Source organism: Pyrus communis, chromosome 3, assembly GCF_963583255.1.
Source record: "Pyrus communis chromosome 3, drPyrComm1.1, whole genome shotgun sequence".
Classification (NCBI taxonomy): Eukaryota; Viridiplantae; Streptophyta; class Magnoliopsida; order Rosales; family Rosaceae; genus Pyrus; species Pyrus communis.
In genome coordinates this window covers 12,127,962-12,147,702 of record NC_084805.1, presented here as the reverse complement: position 1 = coordinate 12,147,702, position 19,741 = coordinate 12,127,962, and the positions used below count along the sequence as shown (strand labels likewise).

Sequence of the window (19,741 nt, the reverse complement as noted above, 5' to 3'; positions counted from 1 at the left end):
GTGGGATCGACTGCTTCATTGAAGCAACTCACCTAGTCACCTGTCCTACAGTAAAGTTTTGCAAAAGACGTGGTGAAATAAAAGGATGAAGCAAAGCAAGGAAAACTGTTTATTAAATATCTAGCAAATAGATAAAACGGCTCAAAGGCCAACAAAGTTCAAAAAAAGCAGAACAAAAAGGAAAAGAAGAAAATTCCTAAGTTTAAGCAAAAAGACTACTCATCGGTAACCTACGCAACCACTAGTCATTCGACTACCACGCCTTCAGCAGCCACACCATTCTCAGCAGCGAAAGCTTCTATCAGCTCATCCTCAACCGCCCCTACTTGGACTGCTTGACCCTCAGCTACTTCACCAAAGGCAGCCTCAGACGAGAAGTTAAGCAGAATAACTAGAGAAATAGAGAAAGTCTCGAAGTTTTTCTCGAAAAATTTATAATCCGACGGCCTAACCTAAAGATGGTCTTCATAGCTAAGTTTGTAGAAATCGGCCTGACAAGAAGCAAGTGCCACTTTATGACCGACCTTCTCATTCTTTAGTTGCACATTCCCCTCAACAAGCCTAGTGTGAGCATCTTGTAGCTTACTTAGTTCATTCTTCTGGTTATCGCTAGCAAACAGCGCACCTTGCAGTTCCATTTTCTTGGACTCAACCTTACTAGCAATATCATTGAGATGAGACACTTTAGCATGCATGAAGACAAACTCCTCATCCTTGGCAAAATAAGCAAATCGTAACTCCGAATTGACACGTTCAAGGTCCTTGACCATCGGTACAACACGACTGACTTCATTCTCTGTAGCTTCCAACATCACCTAAGTCACACTAAGCTTAGCCTTCAAATGGACGACCTCCTGATGAACGGTCTCCAGCTACATAAAAGTGAAGGAAGAGATATCAGACCCATTGAAAATGGCGAGTTCAGATTCGAGCTTCTCGATCTTTTCAGCAGCTGAGCGAAGCTAAGCTGTCAATGCCACTTTGGCCTTCTTAGTATACTCGACAACATCCTGATTGACGTGCATAGACTTAGCTGCCAGGATCAAAGTCTTATGCATTGTAGCAATCAGGGAAGACTCCTCAAGTAGGCAGGACGCTTCGCAAAAGAGTCCAAGTGGACGACAACTTTCCCAACACTATTAACAAACTTGGCACATGCATTAATGTTCTCAAGCAGGTGAGTCTTTAGCAGTTCACAAACCTATGAAAAGTCCCTAGGTTCGGACATGGTGGATCTCTCACAACTGCTTATGTGAGCAAACTTCATTTTCTCAGCAGACGAATCAGGCGCAACGAAATAAGGAACAGGCCAGGCCCCACCTTAGCAATATAATCGACATTCCTGCTCTTCATAGCAATGAGCCTTTCAGAATCCGAACAAGGCTTAGCTCCTGACGTGTACTTCGACACAAACCCAGACATTGGGGGCACCACCGAACCCTTCCGCTAGGCAATCTTCTCAGCAATGATCATGGCTACCTTCGGAGAAACATTTTTCATAGACTTAAACTCAACGGTTTTTTTCGTCCCCTTGGGAAAAGTTAGATCGATAACAAGCTTCTCAAAAGCAGACGAGCCCTCGCAAGCAGCAGAAAAAGTCCTTGGCTTATTCTCGGCTGAAAGTTCACAAGCAGGTGGGGAATGTCTCTTCTTTCCACCCTCATTGGCAGCAGGCTCTACAACAGCAATCAAACAAGCAAACGCCTCAACCTTTATTTGCTTTATCTCTTCCTTTGGATGTAGGCCGACTTTCTCTCGACGAAGATAACTGAGCAGCCAGCACCACTCACGGTACTCAGCAGGAATGCCTAAGGCGATGTGCACTTTCTTCATATCCTCTAAAGTTCTTGGAGTTGAGCCAAATTTCGAATCTACACAAAGTAAGAAGGACGATCAATAAATTGAAGTCATGGAGTAGCTTAACAAAAATTCAAGCAGGTGAGGAATGAAGCAGTTCACTTGCCACTGATAAAGACAGTCGGAACACGTAGCTCAGGGGAGAAGTCAAACTTCCACTCTCTACTGATCTCTAAGGTATCTCTCGCCCACTTATGATCACTTTTGCATGAAGCATCAAGCAGCCTATGGAAAGACCTTAGTTGCCCCCGCACCTTCTTTGTGGTCGATTTCAAAGAAGTACCAAAACTCATTTATGGTCAAGCCAAGATCAAAGAACCTGCTCAAGTTTAAGAACCTTACCATCGCACGAACTGCATTTGGGGAGCATTGAGTAGGCGCGCATTTCATAGAGCAGATCACCTCTTGAAAAAGATGCGGCATCGAAAAAGTAAACCCCAACATGAAGTAATATAGATGGAATTTGATAGTCCTCTTTCTAGCAATGACACCATCGCTGCATGCTTGTATGTCTGACACGAACTCTTGACGGAATCGCATGCTTGTATGTCTCAAGAAAATCCCGAAATAGCTCATCAGAATTGATCTTAATGTGTGCAGCCTTAAAGTAGCCCACCTTGCCGGAAGAACCACCTTGACGGTACAAAAATGGAGGATATTCATCACTTTTGTGATCGGCGGAAGACATCTCAAAATTCTTGCAAAAAAGTATGAAGAAAAATATTTAGAAGGCAACTTGCGAGAAGAGAAGCAAATATAGATATATATATATATATATATATATATATATATATATTTATATAAAGGCGAAGATTGCAAAGCCCAGCGCCCCAGGGCTAGGCCCCATAGCCTAATTCACCCATACGGCTAGGCCATAAAGGGCCTAACCCTCATTCTCTCTCTTATCCAGCGCAGGCCTAAATCGCTAATGCCCAGCAACATCCTAAGCCCTACGACCCAGACCCCTGCCACCTCTATCTTGTGATAACGCGCCTAATAAAGTCTAAGGCCTTCTGGTACAATCTGCCAGCAGGAGAGACCAGGCTCGTGTCGGTCTCTCTCTCACTTCCACCCTCCACACCAGACTTGAGCCTGCTCCTCCATGCTTTGTCCGCACCAAGCTTGAACCCAAATGGGCTAAAGCCTTATGGCTCGCCTAGCGCACCTGTCACATCGGCTCGAGCCTAGCTGAGCACTTGGCCCATGCCAATTTAGCTCCGCCGCTGCACCACATGTGCACATTAGCCCTGTGGCACCTTTTCCATGTCCCTCATGCTACCTCGGCCTTGCCGGACTAATTTTTCAAGTCCCAAGACTCCCAAAAAATCAAGAAGGAAAAATTCAAATTTTTCTTACCTTGGTGCGACACGGAAAAGAAGAACAACAATGAGAGATAACTCCTTGCAAGGGCAAGAAAAGAAGAAAGCTAAGGGAAGGGGAACAAATTTCCTATGGCTTCTCTCTTCCTTGTTGGAATTATGATTGTTTTCCAAATTTATTTAATCCCCTGCTTAAGGCATAATTAAATAGGTATTGGGGGCAATTGGTTTCCTTTTCCTAGAAGAAGTCTATCTCCAAATCAAGAACAGAGATCTAGTTCAAATTAGGAAACAACTCTACAAGCCCATGTAGCTTAGGATTTCTACACCTACTGCATTTTTCTTACGAGCAGCCCAGTAGGTGTGGGGGCATTTGTGGAGCCTAAAATAATCTCAAATATTCTAGAGATGACACGTGGACTTTTGCCCAAGAAAGACAAGATTGCCCTCATTAAATAGGTAGGCTTCTCAGATACTCCCATATGCAGCTCACACCCCTGAAGGTCCCTACAGCTGAATATGATTGCCCACAGCTCACTTGCCCTTGGCAAGGAAAAGTCAAAGCATTAAAGATAAGGATTAATTACCCAAATCCTATCTTTAATACACTCCCAATTGAAGATTGACTCCATTCAAGTAAGTAATGCCTATTTAAATCAATTAGGGATAATTACTCCATTATCTCAAGATATTATTTCCTATTTAATATCTTGAGAATATTTCTCCATAAAACCTTGGCCAATAGGATGCCGCCATGTGTAGGGTAAAACCCTAACACCATGGCTGGCCATTTCCCTATATACCCCATCTTCTACCAAATTTTGGTAAGCTTTTACAACTGTAAAAAGCCTTAAACACTTACTTTTCTTAGAGAAACTAACTTAGGCATCGAGGATCGATTGGCCTAACGCCCCCTCCACCTTATGGGCAATTGAGGCTTAGGTCCTTAATCAAAGGTGTTGATTGTTTTGCAGGTGCATTTTCGTCAAGGCTACAGACGACGGAAATTTTCATCGACAGTAGCCCTCTGTCTCGAGTCTTGGCTGATGATTGCTGCAGGGGTTTTTTCAAAAGAGAGGAAGAAGAGAAGTGAAGGAAGATGGAGGTGCAGTCTCGCAAATTATAGATTTAGGTTAGGTGTGTTGCTTTTAGGTTCTAGTTTCTATATTTCCAAATTGACCAAAATGTTTCAATATTTCCAAAATAGCCTCAATTGTTTTTTAATTCACAAAAATACCTCTGCCGTGTCTTGACTGTGTCTAAGTCATTGATCGTGTCCAACCCGTGTCTGCATGCTGAAATGTCCGACACTTCAGGGTTTTGGAGTGTCCGTGCAACCTAGGGTGATGGTCTAAAACTTCCTTACCAAGTAATAGCTTCCTTGATGAACAAGGAACATGGTAAAGATAAAATTGTCAAGCTTCAATAAGAGCAACTTGTCTAAGAAATGTCAAGCAAAGGAAGCTGAGGAACTGTCTTGCAATATGTGTCATAACAAAGAGCATGAGTAGCACATAAAAGGAAATGGGGTTCATTACAATTGGGTTATTGATTTCAGAGCCGAGTGAAAATTTGTGGAAATGAATGCATTTCCCATTCAGTGATTCTCCCAAGCTTCACAATATCGAGAGGGTAATCTTCATTCTAAATGCAATTTCATGACCAATATGGAGTGCGTTGTGGAATTGGATCTGTTAAAAATATACAATCGAGTTGTGGACATTACCATAGCACAAAATTTATGCCACGATGAGATACCGAAGTGAATTTTTGTGTTCACCTACAAAGATCTCGATCATGCCTTCAAATTCAAACACAATTAAAAGAACGATTATAAAGAGGCATTGAGGAGCTACCAAAGAAAAGGGTATTCTGACCATGCTAGATATGGTGTACTGGAATCTCAAGGTTGAGATTGCTGAGTTAGAGGTTATTTATATATGGGTTTTCAGATATCCTGAAAAAAAATTCTTGATCAGAGGATCACAACTCCAACCACTTTTTTATTTTAATTTTATTTTTTAATTTTATCTTCAAGATACAAGCTGACTATGGGTCGGATACTCTGGTGTCATCGATTCTGGTAGCCTTGCATAAGGATCTTGCAGGCACTGTTCTAAAAATTTTCGTTTAACACCGCCTAGGCCCCGTCTCGGCGCTAGGCTTCTAGTCACTGCTCTCATTAATCTTTAGACGTTTGAAAATTAAGAAATGACACCTAAACCTGCCTAGGTGCCCAACCTAGTTGGCCTAGGTCGCGACTTTCACTTAGACCTTTATTCAATATGTCTTTTGCCCCCATGGCATGCCAGCTTCAATAATCAGTGATCATGATCCTATTTTTATTGGCGAATTCTAAACTTGACTTCTTTAAGCAGCAAAACACCACCTTTTGCAAAAACTCAGCATATCATCCACAATACGATGGGTGAACTGAAGTGCTAAATCGTACCTTGGAACACTATTTGCGCAGTTTTGTAGGTGACAAACCCATGGAATGGATCTAGTGGTTGCCTTGGGCCAAGTGGTGGTGATAACAAAATTTGATTATACTAAGTTCATAGAGCAATGTATTACATGCATTTAACTATTAAATGACAAAAGCATGCTTGTATGCACTCAAAAAACAAAACTTAAACCATGAAATTCAAAGCCTAATAGCTGTGGTGAACCAATGACTCAACTCAAATAAGAAAGAAAGTTGAGATTTGTTTATACCTTTTGCAATTCCTCTGTGCCTTGCAATGCATCAAGCTCATTTATTCTTGTATGCATGATCTCATTCTTAATATCTCTAGAACTTGCCTTACACCCCTCGTTCCATTCATCAATTCATGTACGAACTTGGAAGTGATAAAGACATTTGTGTCTTTGTTTGAGCCTTTCTAACCAACCCTTATTATTATTTTCCCAAGTTAACCATTTTTGAGCTATTATGGAAATCGTTTGTTCTTAAACCTAAATTTTACTACCTAGCCTTGTATTAAATACTCATACTCTTTTTTAAAGAGCTTGTAAAGTAATTCATTAAGGGGAGAGTTCAAAATTGTTGGAGCCAAGTATTGTAGGAAAAAAATGAAAAGAAAAGAAGAAAAAAGAGAAAAAGAAAAAAAAAAAAAAAAAAAAAAGTTGTTTGCCGTAAGAAGAAAAAAAAAGGAGCTTTTCACCAAAATGAAATAAAGTTTAAATTCTGTTCTAAGTTATGATGTGCTTCATGGGTTTAAAGCTATTAATCTCTCATATATAATTGTAAAGTTCTACAAGTTATTTAGTTTTTGTATTTTCCATACCATCTTCATTGTTTAGCCAATTAACCTTCAACCCCATTATAACCGTAATAAAGTTGCTATTAATCCAAGGAATTACTTGATTTTGATACCGAGTTATGTGGACAAGCAAGCATATGGCAGTATGTTCAATGAGATCACTTGAGCAAAACAAATTAACCCACAAATATGAGTGAGTCAGTGAATGCTTTGTGAGAAGCTCACTTGTTTGTATATGACGATTTTAAGAAACTTGAAACTGCATTGACATGACTATTACATACACTACACTCCAAGTTAGTTCGATTCAAATTTGGTTAGTTCTTTGATATTGTCATCAACTATTGTTGCTTATTTCTTAAAAGTTATCTCATGGTTGGTGTTATCTCTAAGATTAAAATTTGGGTTGTTAGCTAAAAATTTGTTTGCATCGAGTTTGTGTTTTGTTCGAGGACTACCAAAATCTATGTTTAGGGGTATTTGATGTGGTCATATATGATACTAATGTAAATTTTGTTTAATATTACATAATATTGAATTATGTGTGAAATGAATGAGTAAGATTGAAAACTGAAGAACTAAACAATTGTGAAAATCTATTATAATGAAAAATCACATGTTGCATTCAATAATACATAATTATAAAGGCACGACTAGAAATTTGAACACATTTTGCTAAGATTTTTCTATAATACAATATTTTGTTAGGATAACTATGTATGTATATAATATATTTTTGGCAGTAACCTTATTAGCTTTTACCATAGAGTTAATGCTTGCGTTTTTCTTTTGGGATGAGCTCGTTTCTAAACTTACAAATAACGTAGCTTCACCATACAATTTCATATTGGAATTGCTTAATCTCCATAGTTGAATCAAAGATTGTTTAGCCATCCAAATATATCAAAATAAATCAACAGTCCATCATGAATATACTATTGGAGTTATGCAAAAAAGAAGTTGAAAATGGCAATTTCGGGTAACTGCAGTAATTTCAATAGAGCAAGAATCTAATTATTGCACGAAGACATATGCATTACAATAAAAATATAAGACTACATCGGTTTTGGAGATCAAAATGACATGAGAATGCTATGCAATTGATTTTAGGAGAGACTTAATTACTAACGTTTTTTATTTTCGTTTTTTTCTTTTTCTTTAGTAAGCACTTAAAGTCCATTAGTGTTTAGGGATTTCAATTGGCCTTTTGATACCCTTCTTATTGCCGAGGCTTTTGTAAGGAGATTCATTCTCCTTGTTTGTCGTTATTGAATCACAAAACACATCATTGTGAAAATGAAGGTTGAGGCAATGAAAAAGAGATTTAGAATTTTTTTTTTCCTTTGCTAGGGATATGATGTAATCTGATAATGAGTATTTAATTTTCATGTAGCATTTTTACTATCAAGTTTTTATTCTATATTGAGTATTTTTTACTATTTTGTAATGTGATTGGTTTTTATTTAGATGTTTGATCACTATCTAGGTTTCAATTAAATTGATTTGACACAATTGACAAAAAAAAAAAAAAAAAGTTGATTTGACGAGTAGATGTCCTACTTGGGATTAGCTTTTTGCAATTGATATAAACATTTATTTGTAGATGTCATGCAATTAGGGTTTATGTGATTTTCCAATGATTTCCATAGCGATTAATAGGTTCTTATTTAAATTCATCTAGATGCCATAGAGGATTGATGCATATGAATACTTTTGATGCAACCAGAAGTCATAATCATTAAATAATATAAAGAAAACTGATTATCTATATTGGTGAATTATTTATTCCTATGACCGACCTAAGAAGACCAACTCATTCAAGAAAGAAATCACAACCAAATCTAATCAAGGATTCAATGAGATAATCCCAGGATATTATTTAATTAATAATATCTTCGGGATATTTCTCTCCTCCATCCAACAGATGACACGCTGTAGTCAACTGACATCGATACATAGCACGAGATCCCTCTCTCAATGGAGAAAAACTTGTATGAGGCTTGGCTTACCACATGATGATGTTGAGTGGCACTACCATCCACTCAAAACATGCCACGTGGTAAACTTTAAATATATTTTTACCATAATTTTATATTTAAAGCTTTCATAATAAATATTATTCCTAATTAATAGTTTAATTCATCTAATATTCTATAATTTTCCTTTCTTTCTTTGTCTCATTTTCTTCTCAGCTTGTCCCAAAGAACCACTTTAGAACCAAAGAAACCATCAACCGTGTTTTGGTTGAGAAAATCAATCACCCTATAAAATCATTGCCTACGTACATTTTGAATAAATCAATAGAACCATAGAAGCATCTTTATTTATATATTTTGTTATCTTCTTATGGGGTTTGAAATTATGTACAACAAATTATGAGAATTTTTTTTTGCTTGAAAATGGTAGATTCAATTTGTATCATCTTTGTTGGATATGAGAGATTCGTGAGTTAATCAAGTCAAGTTCATATGAAGAAATCAGCTATTGAATTGAAAAAAAAAGAGGACAAAATCGGTTGCTTTCTAGATTATATGATATGAAATGTTAGAGAAGGTAGGTTCATAATGTTTTTTCAAATTTTTCAAAGAAAAGCAACAAAACAAAGGAAGGGGAAGAGAAGGCAATACGCGGCTGGAAACAAAAGTAGAAATCTGACAAGAAAAAGGAGAGGAATTGAGGAAAAGAATGGGACAATATATAAATCTAATGTTGTAATTGTTTAGTAGAAAATTCTATTATGTAAATTTTTAATACAAAATTATAAAAAAAAATACATATTACTTACTAAGTGACATGTTTTGAGTGGATGGTAGTGCCAATGAATATTGTCCAGTGGCAAGCCAAGCCTCACACAAGTTTTTCTCCTCCACATGGCCAACCACATCTCCGCATCTCTCATTTTAGAGAAATTAACTTAAGCATCAGATATCTATTGGCTAACCCCCACCCCTTCCCCTCCACTCCTTGGGCGTGAAGGTTTGATATTTTATTAAAGGTGTTTAAATTGTTTTGCAGGTACAAATTCATCAATGACATGCTCTGACCCGGAATGTCCACTTGGACTCCGAACCGAGCCGTGTTGGCCGACACCTGGAAAGTGACAAAGCCATAAAGAGTAGTGATATGGAAAATGTGTATGAACTTAAACCTAAAAGTGCCTAAGTAATAGAGTGCGAGGTGAGCGAGAATGAACTCATTTCACATGTCATGTCAGAGTATAAGTACAATACAGTAAGATAGGGTGAGAATTATACCATCGAAGGTAATCGTCTACACCAAGATTTTCCAAGAATCCTCGTCGACGTGTAAACTCAGTAATAAAACCTGGAGGGATGAAAAACTAGGGTAAGTGGGCCTAGAAACAAATCTTTGTAAAAACCTTTCCGAAAACATAATAACCCATCGCTGTAAAACCAGTATAGTTTCCAAAATATACATACTACGTATAGTAAGAAAATACTTACCGTAGCCTGCAAAATCTCAAGAATTCATTACCGCACAATATCTCGTAAATAAGGGCATGACATCCAAAATCACAAAATCTCATATAAGCAACATATCATATCAGGTGGTCATCGACCCATGCTAACACACGAGTTCATGCAGAGGTATTCTGACATGAACAGGATTGGGTGTAATAATAATTTATGCTATAGTACTTCCATCATGTGCAGAATGGCACTATGCACAAGATATACGAGTCAAAGTTGCCTATGGCAACCTGTATGACAGGACTGACACCTACAATGGATCCAAAGTGAGCGTACGGTGCAATGTGCTCATACATGTGAAAGACTGGCCCTGGCCCGAGCGAGTACCAACACCAATGCAGCAAACGATGAGCATATAACATCAATATAGTCATGCCACAACCATTCAACAATTCTAATCAATATCGTACTATTCATGACCACAAATATAATCTAGGCATCTCCTTATAGTAAGCTTACCTGTGCATCGCGTAGGATTATTTCATCATTTCCCAACAATAAGGTATTTCTTATCAACATTAATTCAATCTTGGAAATCGCATAAAGAATTTATTAATGCTTGTATATATGGAAACTAACCTATATATATATATAAAGAAAAGACCCACTCACAGATTATGTCGTCGAGTCGAACCGGACTCGTAGCATCGAGAGTCATTGTGATGCATTTCGCCTAGAAACGAAACCTTTTAGGTAATATAACGTGCTAATGAAATTAAGCATTTTCGTACAAAGTACGGCTAATAAAGGAACTATCGTAAAATGGTCAAATTTTGAAAAATGGACGGCGGATTCGGAATCAGCGCCACAACCCTACATAAGTCAATCTAGAACATCCGCCAATGGATTTCCCGATCCGTAACTTCCCAAAGTCCACACTATGCTTGTAGAACAACATACTAAAACTTCTTTACGATCCAACAGTTGGATCTTTGCCAATCGTAAATTCAAGTGGCTATCAACGTTGGATTTTACAAACTTTAGAAATTCAATTTGGGAAGATCCGTACGTCAGATTCCTGATCCGTAAGTTCCTAACGTCCAAAAATATTATGTACTATCACGTATTAAAGTTTGGTGCCAATCCAACAGTCAGATTGTCTATTCATATAATAACCAAGTGGCAACCAACTAGGTGATCCACTACAAAAACTATATTAAAACATCCGGATTTCACTAAATGGATGTCAATTATGGAATCGGGGCATCAAATTAGCCTAGGTTGGTCAGTTGGGGTCTCGGCCTACGTGCCGCCGCACGCAGTGATCGGCAGCCCCAACTCACCGAAAAAATCAACTATTTCCAAAAGTTACCAAATTTCACATAAATGAAGATCTCAATGTGTAGAGAAAGTTTTATACCCGTGGCCAAGTCCAATTAGGCCAGGAAAATCCCTAATTCGTCTTGAACTTGTCGAAAACCCTAAAAAGGGTGGCCTTCGATTCGACTTCTCTGGTGCTCCGCCACCTCCAAGGTTGTTTGGGGTTTGTTCCTGGGCTCAAGGAGAGTCTAATAGGGGTGGTGGTTGATGGATTTTGTTTCAGGAATGGCGGATCGCCGCCATGAGATCCATCTCACCCACCGTGCGGTTTTCACAATTTCTAGGCCAATTTCTGTTGGTTTTTTAGTGGAAATGGAAGAGGGTAGGATGTTAGGTCGATTCCAAGGGTTGAGTAACTTTAATTCGCTAGAAAAATCGTCATGAAAGGCTTCGGAAATCATGGATTCCGCTGGGTCGGATCGCCAGTCGAAGGGGGTCCGGTTTGGCCGGTCTTCCTTCTCTCTCCTTTCCCTCCTTTCCCCCTTCTGATTGGTCCATCCTTCTCCTTTCCCTCCCTATTCTCCTTTCTTGATTGGGCAATCCCTTCCCCCTATCTCTCTTTTCTTCCTCCTCTCATCTGTCTCTCTTTCTCCTTCCTCTTCTCCACTCTTCATCACAACTGTCCACGTGGCTCAATCAGATTGCTCTAGAAAATCTGGAGCCTTCTAGAGTGAAGGTTAAATTTACTAAAATGCCCTCAACTTTAAACGCTAATAACTCCTTCATTAAAGCTCTAAATTACGTTCCGTTTACACTCACACGTTCGTAGTGACGAGCACGACGTGGATATGTTAAATGTTTCCTGCATCTCCCAATACGCTAGTCAACAAAAGTCGACACCGTCGCCTTTAGGGGCATTTTCATCAATTCACTCATTTAAAATTAATAAAAACGTAAAATTAGGGACGAGTTGTCACAATCAAGATTGAAGAGGCGGATTTTTGCTACCACACTACCCTTGCTAAAAAGTTTTGAAGTTCCATATCCACCTCTTACAATAGGAGCAAAAGTTTTACATCAATTTGGTTTATGGAAGTGATTTCCACACATTTTTTTAACCTGTTACATACCTCTGTTTATTCTGGCCTTTAATTTCATTTGATTTATTCAATTCAATGACCATAAATCAAGAAAAAGTGTGTAAAAAGCTAAAAATGTGCGTGAAATCACTTCCTTTTACTTAAATATGCCAGTTATAAGCATTCAAAATATCTGCAAAACAACCAATCACTTAGAAACTAATATTTTTTTTAAACATTTTTTCTTAAGTTTTCAAAACGTTTGTAAAGCTTAATTAGATAAAACATACGCTAAAATATAAATTAATTTCAAAAAAAATATGTCAAACTGTATGGTCAATTCCACTCCATTTAAAAAATATTGAGTTGCTTCAGTTTGTACGTTGCGGTGCATGTATTCTAATTCATTAAAACAAAATACAATAAACTCCCGGTAAACACAAAAAAAACCAATTATAATTTCAAAAAATATTTTAAAAAAATTGTGAATAATTTTTTTATATTTAGGTGCTAAAGTCCTAATTAATTTCATGGAGCAAGTTCTGAAATCATTCTCCTTATGATTACTAATCTGTACACATTAGATAATGACAGAGTGAAATATGAGATTTTTCTTTTGACCGAAATATAAGGAGAAAATAACAAAATGAAAAAGAAAAATGTAACCAATGAAAAAAAAAACAAAAAAAAAAAAAAAAACGCGGCAGAATTGAGCGTATGAAAGGTAGGATTCGTCGATTCCTGATTCATATTCAGCAAGCTCTGCTTCCCTCGTCTTCACGCGTCTCCCCCACGACTTTGATTTCCCGGTCATCTCTCTATCTCTCTCCTCCCTTTCTCTCCCTAAAAACCTCTCGAATTTCAGTCATCTTTCCCATCATTTTCAAACGCATCGACTGCTAAAAACCCAAATCGAAGCGCAACCCAGAACACACGAACGGAGACGACGAACTGGGACAGAATGCTGCGCTCGTGCTACAGGCTGCTCGAGCGCTGTTTGGGGTTGCGATGTGGTGCTGGGGGCGGAGGCGATGGCCTTTGGCACATGGACTTGAAGCCCCACGCCTCCGGTGACTACTCGATCGCTGTGGTTCAGGCCAATTCGAATTTGGAGGACCAAGGTCAGGTCTTCACCTCGCCCTCTGTAACGTATGTTGGTGTTTATGACGGCCATGGCGGTCCCGAAGCTTCTAGATTCGTCAACAACCATCTCCTCCCATATTTACACAGTATGGCTCTTTTTCTGCTGTATTTTAAGCAAAAGACTTGAAATTTCAATATTTGAATCAGAATGTTTGAATTGGGTTTAAGGGTATATGATGAAATTGGGTTGGTAGTTCAAAGACTTAAATTTGAGTTTGGTTTTTGGTTCAAAATTCTGAGATTTTTTGTGGGTTTTTAATAGAATTTGCGATGGAACAAGGTGGATTATCAGCAGATGTGATAAAGAAGGCATTCAGTGCCACTGAAGAGGGTTTTTTGCATTTGGTGAAGCGATCTTTGCCAATGATGCCCCAAATCGCTTCCGTTGGTTCGTGTTGCCTTGTGGGAGCAATATCAAATGATGTTCTATATGTAGCCAATCTGGGGGACTCGAGAGCTGTCCTTGGCCGGAGAGTTTCAGATAGTAAGAGGAGTCTGGTGGTGGCAGAACGCTTGTCCACTGATCACAATGTGGGAGTTGAGGAGGTCAGGAAGGAGGTTGAAGCACTACATCCTGATGATTCACATGCTGTGGTGTATATTCATGGAGTTTGGAGGATAAAAGGCATAATTCAGGTACAGTGGGATTCTTTTAATGAAACAATTCATGTTTGTTGTGAAATTATGAGTTTTTAAGTAGTGAATTTCGATTTGGTAATCTAGGAGTAAGCATTGTGGCCTTAGAAAAACTTGCGGACTGTGAATCCGAAACATTGTTTTATGTCTTTAGTGAATGAAACTTGTTCAACTTGTTCCTTGTATTCTTAGATTTCTAAAGAGAGCTGTATGTTCCAGGAGCCTTATCCTCCACCTCCCGATCCGGCATCTCATGCTTAGAAGTGATTGTTTTCCATGCATGAGATGTAAACGAACCCCCCAGAATCGTAGAACTGAAGCTAATGTAATTATAGCGGGGTTACTTTTGTTTATCTCTATGAAACTTTATTGAGCTTGTGAATATTTGGTTTCAAATTTTCAGGCGTAAAATAGTTGCTAATTACATATTTCAATTTTGTTTGTAGGTTTAGAGATAGCACTATAGGAGTTAAAACTTAAATGTGGAGGATATGATCTAAATGTTCTTTTATTTCAGGTGTCAAGATCTATTGGTGATGTTTATTTAAAGAAGCCGGAGTTTAACAGAGACCCCATATACCAGCAATTTGCAAACCCTGTTCCCATGAAACGGCCAGTGATAACTGCAGAGCCCTCAATCATTACAAGGAACCTTAAGCCACAGGATATGTTTTTGATCTTTGCCTCAGATGGCCTATGGGAACAGTTGAGCGATGACGCAGCAGTAGAAATTGTTTTCAAAAACCCAAGAGCTGTAAGTTCCCGTACTTCACCTATTGTATACAATAACATGCCACCAGGAAAATGTAGTGGTCCAAGTTTCATTTCTCCGCTAATTAGATATAAATGTTTACAGTAATAATAACAGTAGGACTTGAATAATCTGAATTTGTAAAAATATATTCCGGACATCTCTTTGACGCAAAATCGGCTTAACAATTGCAGGGTATTGCAAAGAGATTAGTAAGAGCTGCTCTTCAAGAAGCTGCAAAGAAGAGGGAGATGAGATACAATGACATAACGAAAATCAAAAAGGGAACAAGGCGGCACTTTCATGATGACATCACTGTTATAGTAGTCTATCTTGATGACCACAAAAGCTCCTCGAAATGTAAATCTAAGAGTATCATTCTTGGCTCTACCAGAGCACCTGCTGATATTTTCTCGGTCAGTGCAGATAAAGCGGAGCAGGATCTGCATCGCGTGATCTCATGAACCGAAGAAAACTTTAAATGGTCGATACCATTAGCATAGTTTAGTTATTAGCTGCAATAAAGGAAAACCATGTGAATGAGGTTAGGTATTTTTTCGTTTCTGAAATGGTTGTGGTCTATTAGACGAAGAATGTAATAGCATAGGTATACAAGCAGGTTTGAATGCAAACTGATAGCAAACTCCAGAAGTTGAAGTACCAATTTTGTGATCGTTAGATTTGGCTTTAATGAAATCATGTGGTTGAAATTTTGTGGCCTGTGATTTAATCTCAGCCACAGAATTTCATTAAAGTCAAATGTGTCCCCATTTTTTTTTTGAAAAATGGGGATCCCTTCCCTTAAAGGACCTGAGAGAAAATGAATGGTATGAGTATGAATAACTTCAAAACCCTCATGTTTATCAACGCAACATAAGTAAAGATAATTCGGTCAAGAACACTTGTCATTGGATTGGGAACCAAATTTATTCTCATTTTGTTAACACAGCACTAAGTCGCCCAAGTTTGAAGATGAAAGAGCTCCTAAGTTGACCAACTTCTTAGAATTAAGAAGCCGTTCATTGTTACCTGTAAATCACATGATTGACACACAGCATAAAAAAAAAAATAAGCGCAGAAGAAATTTATCCCTATGTTTCAAACTGAAATTGGCCTATAAAAAAAAAAAAATGAGTCAATACATACAACGAGTCAAGTGTTTTCGTAAATTTTCAAAGCACCTAGAGTCATAAAAAAAAATTAGCGCAAAAGAAATTTATGCTTATGTACCAAACTGTAATTGACCTATAAAAAAAAAAATGAGTCATTGCAAACAACGAATCAAGTATTTTCGTAAATTTTCAAAGCACCTAAAGTCATGCCAGCAATTTCTCTAATAACCTTAAAGCCACCACTCATCATGAGTCCAAGTATTACTCCGTAAACAACACGTTGGGGTCGGTCTTTGTTCAACCTAGTCATTGTCTTTCTTTCACTTTCTTGGAAAATTCTAAAGTAAGAAAATACACCATAATTTGTAGACTTGTAAAGTCAAGCACGCAAAGACCAACAACAGTTGTAGAAGAAAAAGACTAGCGAGTAGACCATTGACTGAGTCGGCCTGAATCATTAGGCATTAAGTAACAGAGAGAACAAGACGGTTCAAATTAGTATTTCATGCCTAGTTTGAAATCAAACTTACCATTTTCACCTCTCAACCCAATCTCTCTCTCTCTCTCTCTCTCTAAAATGGTCACTTTTGTTCACAGATTGATCTTAACATGCTCATTTTTCAGTGCACTATTGTGCTGTTGGAGCTCAGAGCAAGGGAATGAGACAGATAGGCTAGCACTGCTAGCCATCAGAGCTCAAATAAAGCAGGACCCTCACAGGGTCATAAGCTCATGGAATGATTCCGTTCACTTCTGCCAATGGCACGGAGTCACCTGCAGTCCACAACAGCACCAGAGGGTCACTGTGTTAGACCTAAAGTCTCAAAATTTAGTGGGGTCCCTACCCCCACAGATAGGGAACCTAAGCTTCTTGAGGGCACTTCACCTCCAAAACAATAGCTTCAGTGATGAAATCCCTCCAGAAATTGGCCGTTTGCGCAGATTGCAGGTACTGCGTCTAGACAATAACTCGCTTACTGGCCCTATTCCTGTCAATGTATCTAGTTGCTTCAACCTCATTAATCTCAATGTTGGTTACAACAACCTGGTGGGAAAAATTCCACCAGAAATTTCCACCTTATCTAAGCTTCAATTACTTGTGTTGCAAGTGAACGATTTAACTGGAGAAATCCCTCCTTCGTTTGCCAACCTCTTGTCTTTAAAGATATTTCATTTGAATAATAATAACTTGGAAGGAAGCATCCCTAGTTCTCTAGGCCAATTGAGAAATTTAACTTATATCTCATTGGCTTCATGCGCATTATCTGGTGTTGTTCCTCCATCTATTTATAACCTCTCTGCTCTCGTTGGGTTTGACTTATCCCGAAACCAACTTCAAGGGAGTATTTCCTCATACTTGGGCAACACTCTTCCTAATCTTCAGTACTTTTACATCAATGGGAACAAATTTACTGGTTCCATTCCTCTCTCGATATCCAATGTCAAAAATCTAGTGGAATTCGATGTTTCAGAGAATGAACTCATTGGACAAGTGCCAAATTTGCAGAACTTCGTTAACTTAGAATCATTGGGTATGGGGAACAACCACTTCACAGGTAACATCCCAACCGACATTGGGAAACTCTCAAAGCTTAGGCGATTAGGTCTTCAAAACAATCAATTATCAGGGAGCATCCCATCCTCTCTAGGAAATTTGAAAATGTTAACAATACTCTTATTGCAAGGAAATAATCTTGAGGGCAGCATCCCTTCAAGGTTAGGAGAATGTCACAGGCTCCTACTTTTGAATCTATCTCAAAATAACCTTGGTGGCACAATACCTCACCAAATTATTGGCCTCCCCTCCTTGTCAGTTTCTTTGGACTTGTCAAGAAACCACTTTGTTGGTCCCTTTCCATTGGAGGATGGAAACTTGAAGAATCTAAGTGAATTGGATGTCTCCGATAACATGTTATCCGGAGAACTTTCTGGTAGTCTTGGCGGTTGTGTGAGTCTCGAAGTCCTACACTTGCAAGGAAATTTATTCAAGGGACAGATTCCGTCTTCTTTTATCTCATTGGAACGGATTCAAGATTTTGATATTTCTCGCAACAATTTGTGGGGTGAAATTCCGAGTTTTCTAGAGGGCTTTTTCTTCTTGAAGAAGCTGAACCTGTCTTTCAATGAGTTTCATGGGGCAGTGCCAGTTGAAGGTGTTTTTGAACATCTAAGTGTGACTTCAATTGTTGGTAACACCAAGCTATGTGGCGGCATTGATGATCTTCAGCTACCCGAGTGCAACGCTAAGGGTGGTGGAGGATTGTCTCATAGCTTGATACTAATAATTTCAATGTCCGGGGTTATAGGTATAGCTATGGTTTTGTCTCTTGTATTTCTTCTTCCCTCAAGAAAGAAGAAAAGAAAAGAAATAGAAATGCCAACAATGTCAAACTCTCTTTTGAAATTGTCATTTTCCGCTCTCCTAAAAGCTACCGATGGGTTCGCTTCAGCAAATTTGATTGGTGTTGGTAGTTTTGGGTCTGTGTACAAAGGTGTACTTCTTGACGATGATAGAGAACAGATTGTTGCTGTAAAGGTGCTTAACATGTTACGCCGGGGAGCTTCCAAGAGCTTCATAGCCGAATGTGAGGCCTTGAGAAATATCCGGCATCGAAACCTCGTCAAGATCATAACTACATGTTCGAGTGTTGATTTTCGCGGCAATGATTTCAAGGCTCTGGTGTATGAGTTCATGAACAATGGGAGCTTAGAGGAGTGGTTACATCCAACTACTCAAACGGAGGAGGTACGAGAAGCACCCAAAAGTTTAAGTATTCTTCAGAGGCTAGACATAGCCATCGATGTTGCTTCTGCACTGGATTATCTTCACAATCATTGTGGAACACCGATAGTTCACTGTGATCTCAAGCCAAGCAACGTTCTTTTGGACAACGAATTGACTGCACACGTTTCTGACTTTGGACTTGCAAGATTTCTCTCTAAAGTAACCAGTAACGTTTCTGGAAATCAAGTAAGTTCCATCGGAATAAAAGGATCGGTTGGGTATGCAGCTCCAGGTATATTAATGTCCTCATATGCTTCTCAGTTTAAAACTAGTGTAACCCGAGAGGATGATTTCATGAATTTATGTTTATGATTTGTGATTTTTGAACTGCAGAGTATGGTATGGGAAGTAAGGTGACGACGTATGGGGATGTCTATAGCTTCGGCATTCTCTTGTTAGAGATGTTTACACGCAAGAGACCCACTGATTACGTGTTTAGTGACAGCTTGAACCTACATAATTTTGTGAAGGCGGCACTCCCGGATGAAGTTACAGAAATTGCAGATTCACTACTTCTTCAAGGAGAGAACATCGGAAGGAGCCCGAATGACACTCAGAAGATGCTGGAGTGCCTGCATTTCATCTTTCAAATTGGAATAGCATGTTCCATCGAGTCCCCAAGAGACCGAAAGGGTATCAGTGATGTTGTATCTGAATTGCAGTCCATAAGGGACATTCTTCTTAAGTAGAAACTTTTTCTATTCTCTTGTCATAGTTTTCAAAACATACAATATTACTTTTCTTATAAGCAAGAGAGAACCTTTGCTAGAGATTGAAGTTGAACAAGATCAATATATCACCTTGTCATGTTTTCTTTACTTGTGTTGGGTAGGGAGATGAATATAGAAGAAAGGAAGTGAGAGGAATTTGTATAGTTTCTTTCTGCTTTCTGCTTTGAGCTTTTGTTGTTCATTGGAAAAGTGAAGTAATTTTCCAGTGTGTTTTCGGAGCCTCAATATGACTTCTTTATAGGAAAAATTCACCAACAAACATCTACAATCTTACACAATTACAAAGGATGTTGTAGCAAAATAGTGAGAAC

At 38.5% G+C, this 19,741-nt stretch overlaps 2 protein-coding genes across 2 annotated transcripts; both read left to right on the top strand.

Moving 5' to 3' along the window:
• The first annotated feature begins 12,972 nt into the window (after positions 1–12,972).
• On the top strand, positions 12,973–15,774 carry LOC137730123 (probable protein phosphatase 2C 63). Its single transcript, XM_068469187.1, has 4 exons — positions 12,973–13,501; positions 13,678–14,051; positions 14,569–14,805; positions 14,997–15,774. The coding sequence occupies exons 1-4, from the start codon at positions 13,234–13,236 to the stop codon at positions 15,264–15,266; spliced, it is 1,149 nt and encodes a 382-aa protein (XP_068325288.1). The 5' UTR covers positions 12,973–13,233; the 3' UTR covers positions 15,267–15,774.
• A 12-nt stretch (positions 15,775–15,786) lies between these two features.
• LOC137730122 (probable LRR receptor-like serine/threonine-protein kinase At3g47570) lies at positions 15,787–19,412 on the top strand. The gene is made up of 2 exons (XM_068469186.1): positions 15,787–18,931; positions 19,033–19,412. Exons 1-2 carry the CDS (start codon positions 16,420–16,422, stop codon positions 19,386–19,388), a joined length of 2,868 nt encoding a protein of 955 aa, XP_068325287.1. The 5' UTR covers positions 15,787–16,419; the 3' UTR covers positions 19,389–19,412.
• Positions 19,413–19,741: the final 329 nt, after the last annotated feature.

Excerpts from the sequence above, each read along its gene's own strand:
- LOC137730123 (XM_068469187.1), top strand. The coding sequence starts at position 13,234 with ATGCTGCGCTCGTGCTACAGGCTGCTCGAGCGCTGTTTGGGGTTGCGA. Across the intron at positions 13,502-13,677 it reads TCTCCTCCCATATTTACACA|AATTTGCGATGGAACAAGGT; the intron begins GTATGGCTCTTT and ends GGTTTTTAATAG. Across the intron at positions 14,806-14,996 it reads TTTTCAAAAACCCAAGAGCT|GGTATTGCAAAGAGATTAGT; the intron begins GTAAGTTCCCGT and ends TAACAATTGCAG.
- LOC137730122 (XM_068469186.1), top strand. The coding sequence starts at position 16,420 with ATGCCTAGTTTGAAATCAAACTTACCATTTTCACCTCTCAACCCAATC. Across the intron at positions 18,932-19,032 it reads GGTTGGGTATGCAGCTCCAG|AGTATGGTATGGGAAGTAAG; the intron begins GTATATTAATGT and ends TTTGAACTGCAG.